At 45.9% G+C, this 22,496-nt stretch overlaps 1 protein-coding gene across 1 annotated transcript; it reads right to left on the bottom strand.

The window, feature by feature from the left end:
* Positions 1–341: 341 nt before the first annotated feature.
* LOC143630877 (putative aspartic proteinase GIP2) lies at positions 342–1,646 on the bottom strand. The gene has a single exon (XM_077099773.1). It carries the CDS (start codon positions 1,644–1,646, stop codon positions 342–344), a length of 1,305 nt encoding a protein of 434 aa, XP_076955888.1.
* Between the last annotated feature and the right edge of the window lie 20,850 nt (positions 1,647–22,496).

Below are 22,496 nucleotides of genomic sequence, written 5' to 3' on the forward strand. Positions count from 1 at the left end.
CTATTTTGGTCATTTTCCCGTTTATTAAATTTTTGGTCTTTAGTTAATAACCTCCCATTTCTCTTAAGACTCTTTGCTATTATTTTTCTCATGGACCAGCTTAAGAGACTAATTCTTGTTACTTGTTTCGCTTTCGAAAACGGTTATCAGAATTTGTTTCAATGGAAGTATTGTCTAATTTGAAGACGAATGTTAAACTTGATCGCTTGGCCATAAATTTGCATATTCGATTCTTGGTAAGATGCATACATATATAGAAGTATAGAACAGGAATTTATTTAACAAGAAAGCAAACTATTTATGGATACATATGCATGTCCAGCAAATGCTTACATATAGCTTCAATTGCCATCAGTAATAGTAAAGTTGAAATTCGAACATGATGTTTTCTGCTTCAACAGCGAAGAACTAAAACCAAAAGTCGAGTTCTGTAAATCAAACACCAGAAAGTTATCCTCGAACTGATATGTCCCGATCACCACCGCTTGTTCAGTTGTCGCACCACCGTCAACAAACGCTAGGCACGCCACGTCTTTTGTCACTTGTTTTATGGAGTTAGCCATCTCTATAGTCCACTTCTTCCCATCCTGGAGACTTAAATCAATATTGGGAAACTTTAAGTAGTTACTAGTCTTGTAACAAAGCCTAAAAGGAGTGACTGGTCTTGCTAGAGGGATTTCTATTGCAAAGATCGAAAACGTCTTAATCACACGATTATAAATATCGGTTCTAAGGATAGTGTAAGGTTCAAGTGTACTAAGCTTAGTAGAGAAATCCCCAGTGATGTCAATAGGTTTATTATTGATCACAATGGCCTTGACACCAATATAGTATCCAAAAGAGTCTGGATGCTTTAGTAACGGAGTATACGAAAGTAAACTTCGAACATCAACATTCGAATTGGGAATAAGGTAATAAGGACCAGACCCGACGAAAAGAACTCCAGGAGCGGACGAATTCGAAGTGCTTGGCAAACATAGAGCTAATGATTTTTTAAGTGGTTCGAATAAATAAGCTGGTAACGCGTATGGTGAGGACGAAAATGCCATGACTCCAGTAACATTTTTAGGGAATGATTCAAGTGAAGAAGAATTAACACATGCTGCATTAGGGTAAGCACCATATAAACCAGTGAAAGGGTTTCTACCATTGCTTGTGCTAACCGTGAACTCGTCATAATTGAGCAAGGCTTCGCTACATGATCCGGTAATGGGTTCTATAACATTAACCGGACATGTACAAAATCCCCAACCAGGTAACGTCGAACTGTTGGTTACCGGAGGGCAAGAAGGATTATGATCATAAGAGTAAGTAGTTCGCACATCGGTGCATTGAAACTCTTCGCAAGTAACAGGAGATGTGCAAAGTGTGTTGCTTGGACAACTGCCTGGATATATGTTCCATTGCACGATGCATTCGTGCCATATGAATGGAGCGTCGATGTCTATAAGGAAGTTTGCACGCAAGTATAGCGAGTTTACGTATGCTGTCATGATTTCGATGCTATATAGAGGCTTTGCGGCATCGGTATGTTTGGTGACTGGAACAACTATGGAAGTATAAGGTGGTACATATTGTGCTATGGATTTGTGTTCATGAGAAATGAAAGCTAGAAAAGCAATAATTAGGTGTAGAAGCAAATGCATTTTTGAATATTTGTGTTTTCTCTAAGGATATCAAATGGATATATATAGATGTGTTAACTATTAAATAAATATTGTTTCTTTACCAAACTTACATCTCTAAGAATGTTTTTTAATAACTAGAAGAATAAAAGTCATATTTGAGAACTTGTTAACACAGATATACATGTAAGACTTCTGTTACACATCATTGATTTTTTTTATTATATATAGTTTGTTATTTTGTATTTGAATATGAAGCTCAGCAAGTCATATTTGTTAGTTCTAATATAATATTAGGAAATATTGAATAAACTATGTGCATGGGTTCAAAGAAAGTTGATCTAATCGAAAATTGTCAAGAGATTGAGAGTGACACGGAAATGGAAGGCAGACAAAGCAAAAGATTTCATCTTTAAATTCTTGAAATTATCATCACTTTTTTCAAATTGTTTAATGCTCTATTTTATGAAAAAGAGTTATTAAATTCAGGTGCACGTAAAAAACAAATTTTAAAGTTAAATATTGGGAGATAGTTATTTTTGTTAAGGTTAGTTAACATTTTTTTGGTGGGGATGAGGATGACCAAAATAGTCGTTTGATTAAAAAATTATTAAAAATGAAACTTGGTAGATTACAACTTAACCCATTTGGCGCAGGAAAAATGGTAGCGTTGGAGATTACACCGGTGTGGTCTCATTACCTACACATATTGATGCATGAGGTGATGCGTTGTGTCTTATGATGTAGAAGAAAGAAAATAATGGCTCAAGAGATAAGCAGAAGGCGCATGAGATGAAGAATTGACGCAAGACAGAAAGTCAAAGTTATTTTGGTAACTTATTTAAAAAAGCAAGGCTATTTTTATAATTTTTTTATCAACTGTTTATTAAATTATGGCTTTAAATGTAACACTTTTGCTTAAATTGTGGTTTTAGCCGTAAACTTTTGCTATCACCTAAATTTTTAGTTAAATACGTGTAAAATTAGTGAAGCAAGGCTATTTTTATAATTTTTTGATCAACTAGGTTTTTCTTTTTTTTTTATCAACTGTTTGTTAAACTATGGCTTTAAGCGTAACACTTTTGCTTAAATTGTGGTTTTAACCGTAAACTTTTGCTATCGACTAAATTTTTAGTTAAATACGTGTAAAATTAGTGAAGAAAATCTATAAGTGTTAGAACTGAATGTAGAATTAGAACTAAGTTATCAAAAGTTGAGATTAATATATGTAATCAACCCTAAATTGTAGATGAATAAGACACACAATCAACTTAGAAAAAGAAAGACCATATACTTGCGGTATAAGCATTAATTAGTGCATTGCCACATGCAGTTGAATACATGAATCTACCATTCTACGGCCCATAAAGTCGCCAGAGGATCTAAGTGGGAGATGTATGGGATAGTTTCTTTTATAGACGTAAGTGATTTTTTAAAAATTATCTTGATGTGTAAATCAATTTCCAACTCAATGAATTAAATAATTTTATTAATTCATATTAAACCTATCCAATTACGATACCAAGCTTCCACATTAACAAAATACTTTACTTATCTTCTACAAAATTACATAAAAAAATCTTTTGACTTTTTTATTTGTAATATCTAGTAATTTCCATCAATCACATCGGACAGATGTTACTAATCACTGACAGATTAGACGCTTGGTTAAAGTGTCATATGTCGGGGTAAATCTCATGCATCACGTTTTTTTATTAATTTTTTAAAATCAGTTTGTTAAGATTCATGGGGGCTTTTTGGCGTAGCGGATTTGCATGGATCGGCAATGCTAGAATGAATTTATCACTCCAAAAATGATCGAATTGTTAGTGAAGAGGTATGTACCCGCCTCAACACCAAGCAAGGCGAGTCAACCCACAAGATAAAGACATTATGAAGGCACAAAGCCAAAACCCAGGCGCATGGCGCATACAAAACATGCTCAGGCATCATATGCTCGCGCATCACATATGCGCGCGGCGCATATCGCATGCTCTTGCACATCACATATGCTCGCGCGTCACATATGCGCGTGGCGCACCAGCGCGTGGCGCATATCACACGCTCGTGCATATCACACCTGCGCATGAAATATCTGCGCGTGAGAATAAAAAGAAGACTTCGCGCATCCTCAGGATGGGCGCATATCACACGTGCACATAATCAACCTCGTCCTTATCCAAATCAGGATTAGGGCAACCTTGATTGTGCACGTCAGACAATCTTCTAGAAGGCATCTTTTTAAGGAGTAAGAATATGCTGATGTTGACAGCTGCCAAATGAAAGGTCGACAACTCAGCATGACACATGTGCTACCACATGATTACAACCAACGAGAAAGCGCCAGGTGTCCCAGAGGACACATGGCGCAGTGCGATTGGAGGAGGCCAACGAGGCTGAGCCCAATCAGTGGAAACCCTAGCACTATAAATACAGCATCAACTCCACTTTGATGACACATTCATTCACACTCAATCATTGACAGTTACAAGCAGTGATATCACATTCAATCATATTGAATTATATTCACTCACAGTCAGTTACAGAAAAACACACAGTCACATCATCAAGGGTATTCAGCGATTCAGCAATACTCTGGAGATTGACTTACCTACAAACATTATTATCTTCTCCAAAAGATACTGATTCTCACGCCGGAGGGTTACCCCAAAGAGGACCCCTCTGTCCCTTTCTGAGGGGTAAGTAACGGCGCTGTTCATTTTGTAGGTGGAAGAACTCGGATCCAGAAGAACCATCGGTGAAATAGTTTAATCACACCCGAGGAAAGTAGATCTGCTACCAGTGAGTAGATCCACGTTTCTTCATTGGCGCCATCCACTGTTACAAACGGCAATCAGATCTCATCCAGATCTAAAAAATTCAATCACCATGGTTTCTGGAGTTCGTAACGTTGATCAAGCTCTGGAGGATATTGAACGTGAGGGTGTTAACGACGGACAGCAGGTTCTGAGGGTTCCGCGTGATTCTACGCGTACCACCAGCAACCGTCCCTTCGTCACAACCCCTCACGGCCAGACTGAAACTCCTCCAGACGATCACACGTTACAAAATATGGCCGGCGCGAAGCTGAAGGGACCAATGGGTCCAGAAGATGAAGCAGACGATCCGAATGAATGGCTCATAAATGAGCAGCGGCGTCTGATGGAAAAGTACACTGAAATGATCAAACAGAAGAAGCTAGCCGACCAAACACAAAGGCAAGCGATGGAGAAGCAGCCCACAAAAAGGCCGCGCGCGCCGGAAGAAGGGCATTCTGTTCACACTGCACACACAGAGTTCAGTGATGAAGAGGTGCATAGCATGAGAAAGACAAGGGATACTCATGCAGGAGGCTCGCAGCTCCGCGCGCCTGTGAACATGGCGCCAGGAGCCAGAGCAGATCCGGATCTGCACATGCCATACAGCCCACCGGTCAGAGGGCAAGTGGACGTAACCACACCCTACAGACCAGCCATCCTGGTAAAACACTCAAAGTTTACTGCGCGCATCGCGCAGGCTCCCATCCAGCACAAGACCAAGATGCCAAGTGGTCTGGGGAAATATGATGGCACGACAGATCCAGATGACTTTTTGCAAGGTTTCTATAACACGGGAAACCTAGAGAGCTGGACGATGCCAACATGGTGTCATATGTTTGCCCGCTGCCTCACGGGCGCAGCGCGAGTATGGTTCGAGAGCTTGCCGACAGGGCAAATTGATGGGTTCGAGGAACTATTAGAAAAGTTCCAGGCCCACTTCGTACAGCAGCGCAGGCACACGCGCGATCCTGATGACATCATGCACTGCATCCGCAGGAATGATGAAACGATTGAAGATTACATCACTCGTTTCAATCAGGAGTCCCTGGCAATCGGGGGCATAACTGAGCAGCTCCTGCGCGTGGCCTTTATACAAGGCGCGCGCAGTGATCAGTTACGACGAGCTCTCGTAAGCAAAGATGGTATGCCCACCACGTGGGCCAAGTTAATGGAGGCATCGCGAGTTTTCGCGAGAAATGAGAAACAGATTGCCCAAGATAGGGCAAGAGAAAGAGCGCATCAGGCTGAATCACCGCGCAGCAAAGAGAAGAGGGCCAAACAGAACTCTGTATGGTCCAGGTTGCAGCCAACAAGTTTTTCTTCCGCGGAAAAACAAGCGCAACCAAGCTCACCCCAGCCCCAAAAGGATGCTCGTAAACACGGGGAGGGTGACAAGAGGGAGGGCGGCAGAGATCCTAGCAGACCTCTGCCAAGAATATGGACTCCCCTCACTAAAACACCTTCACAGGTGTTAAGTACTGAGAATGTCCAATTCAAGCCTCCCAAGCAACTACACTACAAGGGGCCGCAAAACAGTGGTAAATATTGTGAATTTCACAGGTCCCCGGGCCACAACACCGACGCATGCCATCATTTAAAGGATGCGATCGAGAAGGATGTAAAGTCTGGCAGGCTGGCTCACTTGGTAAAAAACCAAAGAATAGAAGATGAGCAACCGGAGGGAGCCTCTGCCAGCAAGAAGTACAAAAGAATCTGTGTGGCTGAGGGGGGACGACAAGGGCAGACGTCAAGAAAGAGAAGCGCGCAAATTCACGGAGATTGGCGCGAGCAGCAAGTCATCTTCCCAAGAATCAGGGGAGGCCCTTCAATAAGCAGTCCTCTCGTTATTACCACACACATTGCTCATTACGAAGTGTCAAAGGTCCTGGTGGACACTGGAAGCGAATCTGACATTATGTATGAGCAGTGTTTCAGAAAGTTAGACCCGGCAGACCAAGCTCGGCTCGAAATTGTGAACGCACCAATCTGTGGTGTCTCAAATGAAATCATACATCCCCTAGGCCAGATTCAATTTGAACTAACTATGGGGGATGATGAGCACAAGCGAGCCGAAGTTGTCAACTTCTTGGTCTTGCCCACCACGTCATGCCACAATATGATCCTGGGTAGGGGAACGATTGCCCAATTTAATGCTGTACCGTCGCCAGCGCACGGCGCATTGGGGATCCCTACACCAACAGGCGTAGCATTTGTTTACCGCGATCATTTGTGCGCAGTGACAAGCACGCCGCGGGAAGGGAGAATGAAACTTACAATGGCTGACAATGCGCCAGAGAAGTGGATTTTAAACCCAAAATTCCCAGAGCAAACGGTCACAATTGGCGCTACCATTTCAGACGAAACGAGATTGAAAATGAAAAAGTTGCTCACAAAATACACGTCGGTTTTCGCGTGGCAACACTCCGATATGACGGGAGTACCGCGAGACTTGGCGCAACATTCTCTTAACACGTTCAAGTCGGTGGAGCCAATTGCTCAGAAGAAGAGAATCATGGGGGATGAAAAGGCGAAGGCCATGAATGAGCAAGTTGAGGACCTGTTGCGCGCAAACATTATCCGCCCGATCCGATACCAGACGTGGGTAGCCAATCCTGTGATGGTAAAGAAAAGCAACGGGTCATGGAGGATGTGTATTGACTTCAAGGACCTCAACAAAGCATGTCCGAAAGACTGTTACCCACTACCAAACATCGACGCAAAGGTGGACTCCGTGGCGCCATTCAAACTCAAATGTTTCTTGGATGCCTACAAAGGCTATCACCAGATTCAAATGGCACCACAGGATGAAGACAAGACGGCCTTCAGAACCGACAAGGGTGTTTTTTGTTACACAAAAATGCCCTTTGGTTTAAAGAATGCGGGCGCCACCTATCAGAGACTTATGGATTCTGTTTTCAATGAACAAATCGGAAGGAATCTAGAAGTCTACGTTGATGATTTGGTGATCAAGAGCAGGGAGGAGAGACAAATGCTCAACGACATCGAGGAAACTCTTCAGCGCCTAACGGAAGTTAACATGAAGCTCAACCCGAGCAAATGTACTTTCGGCGCGGAAGAGGGGAAATTTCTTGGTGTAATGGTCACTAAGGATGGTTTCAAGGTGAATCCTGAGAAGGTGGAAGCCATCCTTGACATGCCTTCACCAGCCACCATGAAAGAGGTTCAGAAGCTGAGTGGTAGATTGGTGTCAATCAACAGGTTCCTAGCTAACCACGCCAGCAAATCTACTCCATTCGTTAACACCTTGAGGAACTGTTTGAAGAAGAGCCAATTCAAGTGGACGCCTGAGGCTGAGCAAGCTTTCACTGAGATAAAAGAATGTCTCATTAAATTGCCAGCGCTCACAGCTCCACTTCCTGGCGAGACCCTTACATTGTACCTGTCAGCTGGAGACCGCGCGATCGGCGCAGTATTATTGGTGGATCGCAAGGGGATACAAACGCCGATATACTATGTGAGTCGGGTGCTCACAGACCCTGAGACGCGCTATTCCATCATGGAAAAGTTAGTTTTGTCGCTAACACACGCGTCGCGCAAGCTCCATAGATACTTCAATGGTCATCCTATTGAAGTACTGACTGGTTACAACATCCAGCAAGTCTTGCGACGTCCCGCGCTCTCCGGAAGGCTGACAAAGTGGGCGCTGGAATTAGGTGAACACACGATCACTTATAAGCCCCGTCCAGCAATAAAGGGTCAAGTTTTGGCGGATTTCATCACGGAAATCCCAGAGGGAAAGATTGAAGAAGCTCAGCGCGAGGTAGACCCTCCGCGACCAAATGATGAAGAAGATGTTTGGAGGCTATTCACTGATGGAGCCTCCAACAGCGAAGGGTCTGGCGCAGGTCTCAAACTGGTGGACCCTGATAATCATGAATATACTTATGCTATCAGGTTGGACTTCAAGAGTACCAACAATGAGGCTGAGTATGAAGCCCTGCTGGCTGGTCTGCGCATCGCGCGCAAGTTTGGGGTTAAAAGACTAGAGGCGCATGTTGATTCTTACTTGGTAGCTGCTCAGGTCAACGGCCTATATGACGCCAAGGAGAACACAATGCCTCTGTATCTAGAGCAGGCAAAAAAGCTCGTTGAGCAGTTTGACTTCTTCAGAATCATACACATCTCGCGAAGCGAAAACAAGTCCGCAGACGCGTTGAGTAAAATGCCATCAACTAATTTTGATCACTTTGGCAAAGATGTCAGGGTGGAAATAATGAGCAGCCCGTCAGTGCAAACGCAATCGGTCCTGGTAATTCATACAACTCCTTCATCCTGGATAACTCCAATAATGGAATTCCTGAAAGAGGGGAAGTTACCGGATGATCGCGCACAGGCGAGAAAGATAAGACACAAGGCGCAGAACTATGAACTACTTGATGGTACAGTGTATCGGCGCTCTTATCTTGGACCGCTCATGAAATGCCTGGATGCGGAAGAAGCAAGCTATGTGATTAGGGAGATTCATGAAGGAATCTGTGGAATTCACGCTGGTCCGCGCATGGTGGTTGCCAAGGCGATGAGCTCAGGCTACTATTGGCCAGGCATGTACTTGGATGCGCTAAAAGAAATCCAAAAATGCAAGGCATGTCAGAGCCACGCGCCAAACACCATGCGTCCAAAGAACAACTTGATTCCAGTCACCTCCGCATGGCCTTTCCACAAATGGGCCATTGATATTGTGGGGCCCCTGCCGCAAGCGCAAGGGCGAGTGAAATTTTTGGTAGTGGCGATAGACTATTTCACAAAATGGGTTGAAGCCAAGCCACTAGCAAAAATCACAGCTGAGGCGATGAAGCAATTTATCTGGAGCCACATCATTTGCCGTTTTGGCCTTCCTATGGAAATTGTGAGCGACAATGGCAAACAATTCACTGACAGGAAGATGTCAAGCTGGCTCAAAGAATTGCACATCAACCAAATCTTCACGTCCGTCTACCACCCTCAGGGGAATGGCCAAGTGGAGCGCGCGAATCAAAGTTTGCTAAATGGGCTGAAGAAAAGATTGGAGGGAGAATCCCATTCTTGGGTCGAAGAGTTACCTAATGTCCTGTGGGCGCACAGGACATTAAGCAAAACTAGCAACGGCGAGTCACCGTTCAGCCTAACCTATGGGACAGAGGCTATGATCCCAGCGGAAATTGGGTGCCCATCCCATAGGGTACTCATGATGAGCAAAACTGATAACGCGCGCGAAAGAAGATTGGACCTTAATTTGCTTGAAGGGCGCAGAGAAGCGGCTATCATTAATGAAGCCAGATACAAGAAAAAGCTGGAAAAATATTATAATCAGCGCGTTAAAGAGTGCCACTTCAAGAAAAATGATTTTGTCCTTCGAAACAATGAAGCTAGTCGCGCAATACCCCCAGGAAAAATGTCTCCCAATTGGGAAGGACCTTATCAAATTTCAGAAGATTTGGGGAAAGGCGCGTACGCTTTAAAAGATTTGAAGGGAAAAAAGATACCGCGCGCGTGGAACGCGACACAACTTACAAAATGCTTCATGTAAAAAGTTCAAATTTGTAATCAAGGCTTTCAAGCCATCATGAATGATGATTCGCGCTATCTTTCAATATTTGTCGCGCTATCTTTCAATATTTGTTCTATTACCTTTGCATACATGTTTCACACTTCCTTTATTAAATTGGAACAATATGACAACACTATATTGACTTCAAAACAAAATAAAGCGAAGTAAAACATACATGCGCGAGCCTTAGCTCAAACGCGTTAACGAGTCTTAACTCTAAAACGTCAGGGCCTTAGCCCAAAATTACGAGCCTTAGCTCAAACACGTTAATGAGTCTTAACTCTAAAATCGTCAGGGCCTTAGCCCAAAACAAAGAGCCTTAGCTCAAAACACTCACATACATCCATCTTACACCCCGCGCAGCCTGATCATAAAAATCCTTAAACAAAACTAAGGCAAAGTACATGCCATATCATGTTAAGGTCTCAGGTCGAGGCCGCGCGCGGAACCATAGTGGATATCTGAGTAACACAAGCTGACATGTAATGGCTAAACTCATACTTCCATACCGCGTGACACCAACGCGCGAAAAAGAAATAACGAAAAATTAGCGCGCATGTCAGCAAGAGCAAGATACTGCGAGAACCACAAACAAAATAGAACAGAGGTTAAGTGAATAATTTCCTTACAACCTTGTTCTTATTTTAACGTTCAAGCATATCTTATATCTATACAACCAAACATGAAGAGATGAATGGAAATGCGCAAGATACGAAAAGGCGATAACAAGTTTCATTTCATTGGATCGAAATTTACAAGTATGATGAGTTACAAACTACAAGTATAAAAGATAAATATACAAAATTTGATGAAGGGCTTCTCAAGTCTCCACGTCGACGTCAGCCGCTTCATCACCCTCATCATCTCGCGCAGCATCTGGCGCGGTCTGCTCTTCATCTCCAAACTGACCATAGTCAAGTTCTTCCTCCTCATTGGAGTCTTCGATCACAACGGTGTCACGAGCAGATTCTTTCGCCGCGCCAGAGCCGCTGGCAGGGGCAACATCCCCCGCGCCACCATCATCGCCACCAGCCCTCTCGCAATCATCAAGCAACTTCTTTAGTGCGCCGAGGTCGGGCTGGTCAGCAAGCGCAGCTATCTGTAAATCATTAGAAAAGTAATGAGTACAAAACACTTAGAAAAGTTAGTAAAGTAAAACTCATTAGGATCAAGGTACCTGCATAAGGATGGGGATGGGAGTATTCATATACTTTTCCCCCACCGTGGCCATGTCCGCGCAGGCCGCATCGCTCTTGTAAGGGTACTCGGATGGGTTCTTCCTCAACATGCCATACTCATACCCATCCGTAAACCCTTCAGCTCGGCCAACCAAGCGCGCGGCGGCATTGCAGTCCATCACAAGGGCTTGAAACTCGGCGGAATATTTCATCGCCAAAGCGCAGCGAGCCATGCCCTGTGACACCAGCCATTGGCGATCCTGCGCGAGGCCAGCAACAGACGTCTCGAGGGCAGGAACCTGAGAGTTTAATAACTCAACAGTTTCCTTAGCCTTTTTTAGTTCCTCCTTATCAGACGCTGCTGCCGCCAAAATTTTTTCTTTTTCCGCCTGCGCAGCACCAAGTGCTTCCTGGCTAGACGCCGCCGTGGCCAAGGCCTCATCTCTATCGGCCTGCGCGGCCGCCAAATCCCTTTTCAGGCGCGCAACCTCGCTCTCCAGAGATGATTTCTCAGTAATACTCTGGATGATAGCTTGGTCACGCGCCTCGGCCTGCTGTTCCAAGACACGCACTCTGCGCGCGTACTTGGCAACTTCGGCCTCCGCTAACTGCTGCTTCTCCCGCGCAGCTTGGAGCTCATGCCCGCGCTTGATGTATGCGGTGTTGGCACTTGCTCGGTTTTCACTGAGCTCCGCCTGGAGTTTCTCAGCTCGCGCGCGAGCATCAGACAGGTTCCAGGCGGCCACCTTAGCCTCTCGCTGGGCTTCCACAAGAGCGTCGCGTACTTTAATATAATCACGACGAAGCTCTTGGGAAGCAGCGAAAAAAGCCGACCCAGCGAAAACATGGTCGTTCAGCAAGTCCGCGCGAGTGCGCTCCTCTTGATACCTCCTTTCAGTAGGAGGCACGGCATGAGCCCAGAAGTCCTCGCATACGCCCATGGATTGAAAGGAACTTTCTTCATTAATATTCCATCTCGGGCGGTAAACGTGGTCACCTTCCTGCAAAAACACAAGAAAAGTTCTAAGTCATAAAACATACTTATATGGAGATACGCGCAGCGGACTAACAAATCAATACATACCTGCGGGGATGAAGCAGGAATGTCTGCGCCAGCCCCACCAGAGGTCTGCGCTGCAAACACTTGCGGCATCGCAGGGCTGGCGCGATCTCCCAAGGAGTCTTCAACTTGAACCCCCTCGTCCCCCTCATCTTCTTCAACAGGCCTCTTCTCCTGCGACCTGAAAGGCTCCAAGTCAGCCTCGCGGGGAGGGCTTCGCGCGGGAGGAGGCGAGGGAGGTCTCGACGCCGCAAGTTCGGCGCGCAGTAAGGTTTCCTGCTCCTTGGTTATCCCAACAAGGGGAGACTCAGCACTAGCAGGAGCAGGACCAGAACCAGCGGCGCCGGCAGCGGCGCCAGGAGTATCACCAGCAACTGTTGTGCCAGCTACAACTCCTATGAACAAATAAACAAGGAAAAATGGTTTATGACTAAGTCCAAAAGGAAAAATTCAGAAGACAAATGTGCAAAACTTACCTTGGCGCAACTCTGTTCGCGCGTCGAACATCGCCATAAAATTCATTCTACCCTTTTCAGAGGGTAGAACAGGGGACTTCGATGGAGTCCCCGGCGCAGCCGTAGCACCTTGTGGCGCCTGCGGCTGATCTGTTACCGACGCCTGCTCTGCAAACATTCAAATAACCAACGGTTTAATAACAACTCAATCAGATGAAGATAAGCAAAGTATACCTGTTGCAGGCGCGCCGCGGCTTCTCTCTTCAGCAGCGCGAACGGAGGAGGCGACGGCACCATACCTCAAGTGGACAGGAGGCCTGCCCACTTTCACAGGGAGGGAAGATAAAGAGACCTTGGTGGTAAACACCTGGGTTTCCTTTGGTCCCTTTGTTTGAGCATGGGGATGAGCGACAGGGGTGTCATCTTTCCTTTGTTTCTTACTGGCCCCTGCGCCAGATCTCCCCTTAGCTTTGCGCTTTAGTAGAGGCACCTCCTCCTCCTCCTCCTCCTCTTCCGCGAGCTCTAGCTCGTAGTTTTCAAGCGCATCTACAAAAACAAGCGACAGAACTGTTAATAAACTTGGGTATTCTAAAGGAATGACCAGGAGTGCGAAGGCTTACCAGGCGCGTCACCGTCAAAATCAAAATCCAGATCCACTGGGATGAACATGTCATCAAAGCGATCCGGGAAACCAACCTCCCCAACGCCAAGTTCGACGGAGCCGCCCTCCACATGTTCATCATAAGCGGCAAGGATGTAATCCTTGGTGACTGCGCAAAGACAAGTTAAATGATATCAGCAAAAGAACGATGTTCGCGCAAAAAAAAAAAAAAAAAAAAAAAAAAAAAAAAAAAACTTACACAACCCGTCGACTTGGATAACGGGCTCAAGCGCGCTGTCGGCCCAGAGCCTGCTCATGCCGACCCCAACCAGTGCCTCCTCGCAAATTTTCTTCGCGGGGGATGGTTCGGCGGTCAGTTTCTTAACCCACGCGCCAGTTGGGTTCTTGAGGACATCCTCATCCGCAGGCGCAGAAGTGATAGAGCGCATGGTCATACGGATGGGGATCACACCGGCCTTAATGTAAAAAAACCTCTCAGACCAGTCATGAAGGCTTTTGAATGAAACAGTGGAGCACTTCACCTTCTGACTGCGAGGAATAAAAGAGATCCAATTGTCTTGGATCTTGGCCTTATAAAAATATTGAAAGCGCCGAGGAGTGGGTTCCTCGCGCTGGGATTTGCACATGAACTCAAAGTGAGTCACGCGCACGAGTCCAAACGGATGGACTTGGGATATGTGAATCCCATAGAACTTCAACAGTGCACCCACAAACCTTGTCATCGGGAGACGAAGGTTGCAGTGGGTGAAAAAGTGGCTATATAGGGATATATAGCCGGCAGGCGGGTCCGCCGCCGTTTGCCCGGACCTAGGCAACATGCAGCCAAACAGGGTGGGAAAGCCCTGAGAGGCGATGAGGTTGTCGAGATCGGCCTGCTTCAATTTGCAGGGGATTTCATTCCACCTTTTGGTGGCCTTGGTCCTCCCTACTTCCTCCGATGTGGTTTCAACAACCTTCTTCCCCTTTCCTTTTTGCTTCAATGTCGACATCACCACAGATTTCACACGGCGTCTTCGAGAGGCAACGGAGGTGATTGAAGGGCTAGACGAGTATGAACTATCAGACATACAACTGTAATAGCCGATAATCGAGGATTCGAATCGATGAAAACACTCAAATCAGAATGTGAAAGCAGAAATTTGAATTTTAGCAACAATGAAGATGAAGATAAAAATTTCCTAAGGGCCTGCTTTTATAGGACCAGGAGAGAGAAAAGTGGCAGCTGATCGGATTCCACGCGCCCCCACTCGCAGGGGCAACCCAACGAAGGCGCGACACGTGTCCCTAACAGCTGTGTGAGGTGACAAACCGACCTGCCACGGAACAGACACGCGCCCCCACTCGCAGGTACTAACCAATGCGAGTGCGACACGTGTTCAAGACAGCTGTGAGGGGACGTGAAAGGCAACTGTAGCACCTCGAGCACACGAAACGTCTGACATGTTTACGGCGCACGTCATCACCAACCAACCACGTGTTCGGACCTTTCGTTTTCAACCAAATGGATAGAACTTCGCGCGACGATGGAAACAACCAAGAAAACGACAAAACCCCCTACAAAAGGACAATTCAGTGAGTCTAATATCTATCTTACCGCGCTCGCGCGACATAAGACACACATTAGACTGGGGGGGCTTGAAGAGGTATGTACCCGCCTCAACACCAAGCAAGGCGGGTCAACCCACAAGATAAAGACATTATGAAGGCACAAAGCCAAAACCCAGGCGCATGGCGCATACAAAACATGCTCAGGCATCATATGCTCGCGCATCACATATGCGCGCGGCGCATATCGCATGCTCTTGCACATCACATATGCTCGCGCGTCACATATGCGCGTGGCGCACCAGCGCGTGGCGCATATCACACGCTCGTGCATATCACACCTGCGCATGAAATATCTGCGCGTGAGAATAAAAAGAAGACTTCGCGCATCCTCAGGATGGGCGCATATCACACGTGCACATAATCAACCTCGTCCTTATCCAAATCAGGATTAGGGCAACCTTGATTGTGCACGTCAGACAATCTTCTAGAAGGCATCTTTTTAAGGAGTAAGAATATGCTGATGTTGACAGCTGCCAAATGAAAGGTCGACAACTCAGCATGACACATGTGCTACCACATGATTACAACCAACGAGAAAGCGCCAGGTGTCCCAGAGGACACATGGCGCAGTGCGATTGGAGGAGGCCAACGAGGCTGAGCCCAATCAGTGGAAACCCTAGCACTATAAATACAGCATCAACTCCACTTTGATGACACATTCATTCACACTCAATCATTGACAGTTACAAGCAGTGATATCACATTCAATCATATTGAATTATATTCACTCACAGTCAGTTACAGAAAAACACACAGTCACATCATCAAGGGTATTCAGCGATTCAGCAATACTCTGGAGATTGACTTACCTACAAACATTATTATCTTCTCCAAAAGATACTGATTCTCACGCCGGAGGGTTACCCCAAAGAGGACCCCTCTGTCCCTTTCTGAGGGGTAAGTAACGGCGCTGTTCATTTTGTAGGTGGAAGAACTCGGATCCAGAAGAACCATCGGTGAAATAGTTTAATCACACCCGAGGAAAGTAGATCTGCTACCAGTGAGTAGATCCACGTTTCTTCATTGGCGCCATCCACTGTTACAAACGGCAATCAGATCTCATCCAGATCTAAAAAATTCAATCACCATGGTTTCTGGAGTTCGTAACGTTGATCAAGCTCTGGAGGATATTGAACGTGAGGGTGTTAACGACGGACAGCAGGTTCTGAGGGTTCCGCGTGATTCTACGCGTACCACCAGCAACCGTCCCTTCGTCACAACCCCTCACGGCCAGACTGAAACTCCTCCAGACGATCACACGTTACAAAATATGGCCGGCGCGAAGCTGAAGGGACCAATGGGTCCAGAAGATGAAGCAGACGATCCGAATGAATGGCTCATAAATGAGCAGCGGCGTCTGATGGAAAAGTACACTGAAATGATCAAACAGAAGAAGCTAGCCGACCAAACACAAAGGCAAGCGATGGAGAAGCAGCCCACAAAAAGGCCGCGCGCGCCGGAAGAAGGGCATTCTGTTCACACTGCACACACAGAGTTCAGTGATGAAGAGGTGCATAGCATGAGAAAGACAAGGGATACTCATGCAGGAGGCTCGCAGCTCCGCGCGCCTGTGAACATGGCGCCAGGAGCCAGAGCAGATCCGGATCTGCACATGCCATACAGCCCACCGGTCAGAGGGCAAGTGGACGTAACCACACCCTACAGACCAGCCATCCTGGTAAAACACTCAAAGTTTACTGCGCGCATCGCGCAGGCTCCCATCCAGCACAAGACCAAGATGCCAAGTGGTCTGGGGAAATATGATGGCACGACAGATCCAGATGACTTTTTGCAAGGTTTCTATAACACGGGAAACCTAGAGAGCTGGACGATGCCAACATGGTGTCATATGTTTGCCCGCTGCCTCACGGGCGCAGCGCGAGTATGGTTCGAGAGCTTGCCGACAGGGCAAATTGATGGGTTCGAGGAACTATTAGAAAAGTTCCAGGCCCACTTCGTACAGCAGCGCAGGCACACGCGCGATCCTGATGACATCATGCACTGCATCCGCAGGAATGATGAAACGATTGAAGATTACATCACTCGTTTCAATCAGGAGTCCCTGGCAATCGGGGGCATAACTGAGCAGCTCCTGCGCGTGGCCTTTATACAAGGCGCGCGCAGTGATCAGTTACGACGAGCTCTCGTAAGCAAAGATGGTATGCCCACCACGTGGGCCAAGTTAATGGAGGCATCGCGAGTTTTCGCGAGAAATGAGAAACAGATTGCCCAAGATAGGGCAAGAGAAAGAGCGCATCAGGCTGAATCACCGCGCAGCAAAGAGAAGAGGGCCAAACAGAACTCTGTATGGTCCAGGTTGCAGCCAACAAGTTTTTCTTCCGCGGAAAAACAAGCGCAACCAAGCTCACCCCAGCCCCAAAAGGATGCTCGTAAACACGGGGAGGGTGACAAGAGGGAGGGCGGCAGAGATCCTAGCAGACCTCTGCCAAGAATATGGACTCCCCTCACTAAAACACCTTCACAGGTGTTAAGTACTGAGAATGTCCAATTCAAGCCTCCCAAGCAACTACACTACAAGGGGCCGCAAAACAGTGGTAAATATTGTGAATTTCACAGGTCCCCGGGCCACAACACCGACGCATGCCATCATTTAAAGGATGCGATCGAGAAGGATGTAAAGTCTGGCAGGCTGGCTCACTTGGTAAAAAACCAAAGAATAGAAGATGAGCAACCGGAGGGAGCCTCTGCCAGCAAGAAGTACAAAAGAATCTGTGTGGCTGAGGGGGGACGACAAGGGCAGACGTCAAGAAAGAGAAGCGCGCAAATTCACGGAGATTGGCGCGAGCAGCAAGTCATCTTCCCAAGAATCAGGGGAGGCCCTTCAATAAGCAGTCCTCTCGTTATTACCACACACATTGCTCATTACGAAGTGTCAAAGGTCCTGGTGGACACTGGAAGCGAATCTGACATTATGTATGAGCAGTGTTTCAGAAAGTTAGACCCGGCAGACCAAGCTCGGCTCGAAATTGTGAACGCACCAATCTGTGGTGTCTCAAATGAAATCATACATCCCCTAGGCCAGATTCAATTTGAACTAACTATGGGGGATGATGAGCACAAGCGAGCCGAAGTTGTCAACTTCTTGGTCTTGCCCACCACGTCATGCCACAATATGATCCTGGGTAGGGGAACGATTGCCCAATTTAATGCTGTACCGTCGCCAGCGCACGGCGCATTGGGGATCCCTACACCAACAGGCGTAGCATTTGTTTACCGCGATCATTTGTGCGCAGTGACAAGCACGCCGCGGGAAGGGAGAATGAAACTTACAATGGCTGACAATGCGCCAGAGAAGTGGATTTTAAACCCAAAATTCCCAGAGCAAACGGTCACAATTGGCGCTACCATTTCAGACGAAACGAGATTGAAAATGAAAAAGTTGCTCACAAAATACACGTCGGTTTTCGCGTGGCAACACTCCGATATGACGGGAGTACCGCGAGACTTGGCGCAACATTCTCTTAACACGTTCAAGTCGGTGGAGCCAATTGCTCAGAAGAAGAGAATCATGGGGGATGAAAAGGCGAAGGCCATGAATGAGCAAGTTGAGGACCTGTTGCGCGCAAACATTATCCGCCCGATCCGATACCAGACGTGGGTAGCCAATCCTGTGATGGTAAAGAAAAGCAACGGGTCATGGAGGATGTGTATTGACTTCAAGGACCTCAACAAAGCATGTCCGAAAGACTGTTACCCACTACCAAACATCGACGCAAAGGTGGACTCCGTGGCGCCATTCAAACTCAAATGTTTCTTGGATGCCTACAAAGGCTATCACCAGATTCAAATGGCACCACAGGATGAAGACAAGACGGCCTTCAGAACCGACAAGGGTGTTTTTTGTTACACAAAAATGCCCTTTGGTTTAAAGAATGCGGGCGCCACCTATCAGAGACTTATGGATTCTGTTTTCAATGAACAAATCGGAAGGAATCTAGAAGTCTACGTTGATGATTTGGTGATCAAGAGCAGGGAGGAGAGACAAATGCTCAACGACATCGAGGAAACTCTTCAGCGCCTAACGGAAGTTAACATGAAGCTCAACCCGAGCAAATGTACTTTCGGCGCGGAAGAGGGGAAATTTCTTGGTGTAATGGTCACTAAGGATGGTTTCAAGGTGAATCCTGAGAAGGTGGAAGCCATCCTTGACATGCCTTCACCAGCCACCATGAAAGAGGTTCAGAAGCTGAGTGGTAGATTGGTGTCAATCAACAGGTTCCTAGCTAACCACGCCAGCAAATCTACTCCATTCGTTAACACCTTGAGGAACTGTTTGAAGAAGAGCCAATTCAAGTGGACGCCTGAGGCTGAGCAAGCTTTCACTGAGATAAAAGAATGTCTCATTAAATTGCCAGCGCTCACAGCTCCACTTCCTGGCGAGACCCTTACATTGTACCTGTCAGCTGGAGACCGCGCGATCGGCGCAGTATTATTGGTGGATCGCAAGGGGATACAAACGCCGATATACTATGTGAGTCGGGTGCTCACAGACCCTGAGACGCGCTATTCCATCATGGAAAAGTTAGTTTTGTCGCTAACACACGCGTCGCGCAAGCTCCATAGATACTTCAATGGTCATCCTATTGAAGTACTGACTGGTTACAACATCCTATTGATTTAACCTTCCTAGCTCGTTCATCCTGAATCTTCACTTTGGCTCTGGGTTTGTTACTTGCAAAACGAATCTTCTTCTGCCCACGAGATTCTGTGAACTGGATTTTGTCTTTCACCAAAACTGGATCCACTCCTTTCGATGACATATCGACCATATACAACGAACCCATTTTCTTGCCACGAGCAACCACGAGATTCCCTTTGACTACTTTCCACTGCCCATTCCCGAACTTAACATCGGCCCTTGGTCATCCAACTGCCCAACTGATATCAAACGTTTCTTCAAACTTGGAATAACCCTCACGTCTTTCAAAGTCCAAGAAGTACCGGCTGAAGTTATCAAATCAACGTCTCCCATACCCGTAACCTCTAAAATATCATCATTCGCTAGTCGAACCTTTCCAAAATCCCCAAATTTAAGATTCTTCATCGTTTCACTACAGTGAGTGGCATGAAACGATGCACCAGAATCCATCACCCAAGCATCAACGCTACTCTCAACACTACAAACCAAAGCCTCATCACTACTGACCCCGTCATCTGTGTCGTCTTCTGTAACGTTCACCTCTTTCTTACCATTCGGACACTGATTCCTGAAGTGTCCTTTCTCTTTACAACCCCAACATTCAATATCCTTACGAGTCTTAGACTGACTCCTCTTCCTGCTCCCACTGCCTCGCTGTTTTCCCCTACCTCTACCTTCTGTGACTAGCATATTGCCTGATGATTCACCTGAACTTCTGCGTCTTGAATCTTCTCCCAGAATCAGATCTCGAATCCCATCGAAAGTAATATTTGTAGACGAACTACAAACTGCAGTCACTGTTTGCGACCAACTGTCGGGCAAAGAGGATAATAACAAGAGGCCTTGAACTTCATCATCAAACTTAATGTCAACTGACACTAAGCGGGACAAGATCGAATTAAGATTATTGATATGAGTTGTAACTGACCCACCCTCTTTCATTCGAGTTGTCACTAGCTCTCTGATAAGATAGACCTTATTCGCTGCCGAAGGCTTCTCATACATGTTGGATAGTGCGTCCATCATACCACGGGCTGTGGTTTCTTTCATGACGTTAAACGCCACATCTTCCGACAACGATAATGTAATACAAGCCCTAGCTTTCTTGTCTAACTTCTTCCAATCTGCTTCTGACAACTTTTCTGGTTTTTCATCCTCGAACACTACATCCAAGTATTTCTGACAAAGTAGTGCCTCAATCTGCATCTTCCACCAACCGAACTTCTGTCCGTCAAACTTCTGTATCGAAACCTTTCCGTCTTCTGCCATGGCAATGACTAAAACGAAAAACTGGATAAAACAGAGACAGACACAGCAACACGAGCCTGAACTTAACGATTGTTCTACTGAACTCTGTTAAAAAATCAACCTATTTATACGCAACGGAAATACGAACTGTAAATCAGAAACCGAAACTTTAAACTGAAACGATAAACCTGACAAACGCGGTTGGCACTGGTTCTCCGTTTCTTTAAACGACTTCAACTGTTCTTCAACAAAAAATAGGATCTTGATTGGCTCGTTCTGCGCCTTTTACAAGATATGATCTCCAAACAAAAAATATATAAAACCAATATATTATTTTTGTTTCTTAGCAAACCATCCCAAATAGCAACCTTGAACTAATATAGATTACACCAAAAAAAAAAAAATTGTCCACTCCTCGATTTTGATGTCTGTAGTATAATATTTGATCAATTAATTGCAAAAGGTGGGGTTTGACTTTTTGGTTTAAGATTGCAAATTGAATCGGCTGTGGGTTTTCTTTCTTTGGCGCAACAAAAAAAAAACCCCAACAACTACAACGAGCGCGACAACGGCTGTTGTAGCGGCGAGAGTCGTACGGCGACGGCGGCGGCGGAACCCTAGCGTAGTAGGGTGGCGGCGGCGGCGTATACCCTAACGACAATCGGAAAACCGTAGCAGCGGCGGAACCCTAGCGCAGTAGGGTGGCGGCGGCTGGATGATTTGGCGGCGACTCGGCTGGTTCAACGTGTTCTTCGCGTGATCCGAACCTAAGCTCTGAACCACTTGTTAGGATTAAACGCACACACGAAACCGAACACGACACGAAAGCAATAAACGAACACGAGGATTTAACGTGGTTCGGTCTAAACTGACCTACGTCCACGGATGGCAACTAGGTATATCTTTATTGAGTGACAAATATTACAAGTACATAATGTTGTTTATATAGAGACTGAACTAGGGTTAGTAAATTATTATGCAAGAAATCTAAACCGGGCCGGGCTTGGGCCCGACCGCCCACACCCGTCTCCTCTTTTGACTTCATATAATAAACCGGGCCAACAAGGCCTACGAACCCAACACGAATATGCTGCATTATTGAGAACATGTTGCGCCACATTGAAATTTGTTACACCTAAAGACATTTGTCCCGCTCAAGTTAATTTGTAACTTTAAAAAGTCAATGCTATTTTGTTAATTTTCTTGATTGAAATGGATGTTTTTGTGATTTACCTTTGTAAGAATGACTTTTTCAATGAAAAAATTATCTATTAAATCACGGACAAACATGCGGATCCACCATGTAAAGGGGTGGTTCCCAGGAACCACCCGAGTTTCGAAATGATAGCGTATTTGTATATAGAAAATAATACAGTGAACCACTTTATAAATTAGAAAGGAACCATCCTAATCTGAATATAAGCTACTGCTCTGGTGGATAAACCTCTAAGTTGGTAAATTGAAGGCCACAGCTTCAAATATGTTTTACACTACTTTTTTTAATTTTTTTTCTATGTGTCCTTTTATAGTTCAAATCCGTTTTACACTATTTTCTTTTACTTTTTTTTCTCTGCAACTTTTTAGGGTTTTATAAACCAAAATTTTAAACCAATATACAATTAAACACCGTTCTCTGCCTCTCTCCCGTCTCCACCATGATTATGCAAACGCAC

The sequence above is a fragment of the Bidens hawaiensis genome, unplaced genomic scaffold (assembly GCF_021521415.1).
Source record: "Bidens hawaiensis isolate Kalapana, Puna unplaced genomic scaffold, B.hawaiensis_p1.1 tig00005851_1, whole genome shotgun sequence".
In the NCBI taxonomy this organism is placed as follows: Eukaryota; Viridiplantae; Streptophyta; class Magnoliopsida; order Asterales; family Asteraceae; genus Bidens; species Bidens hawaiensis.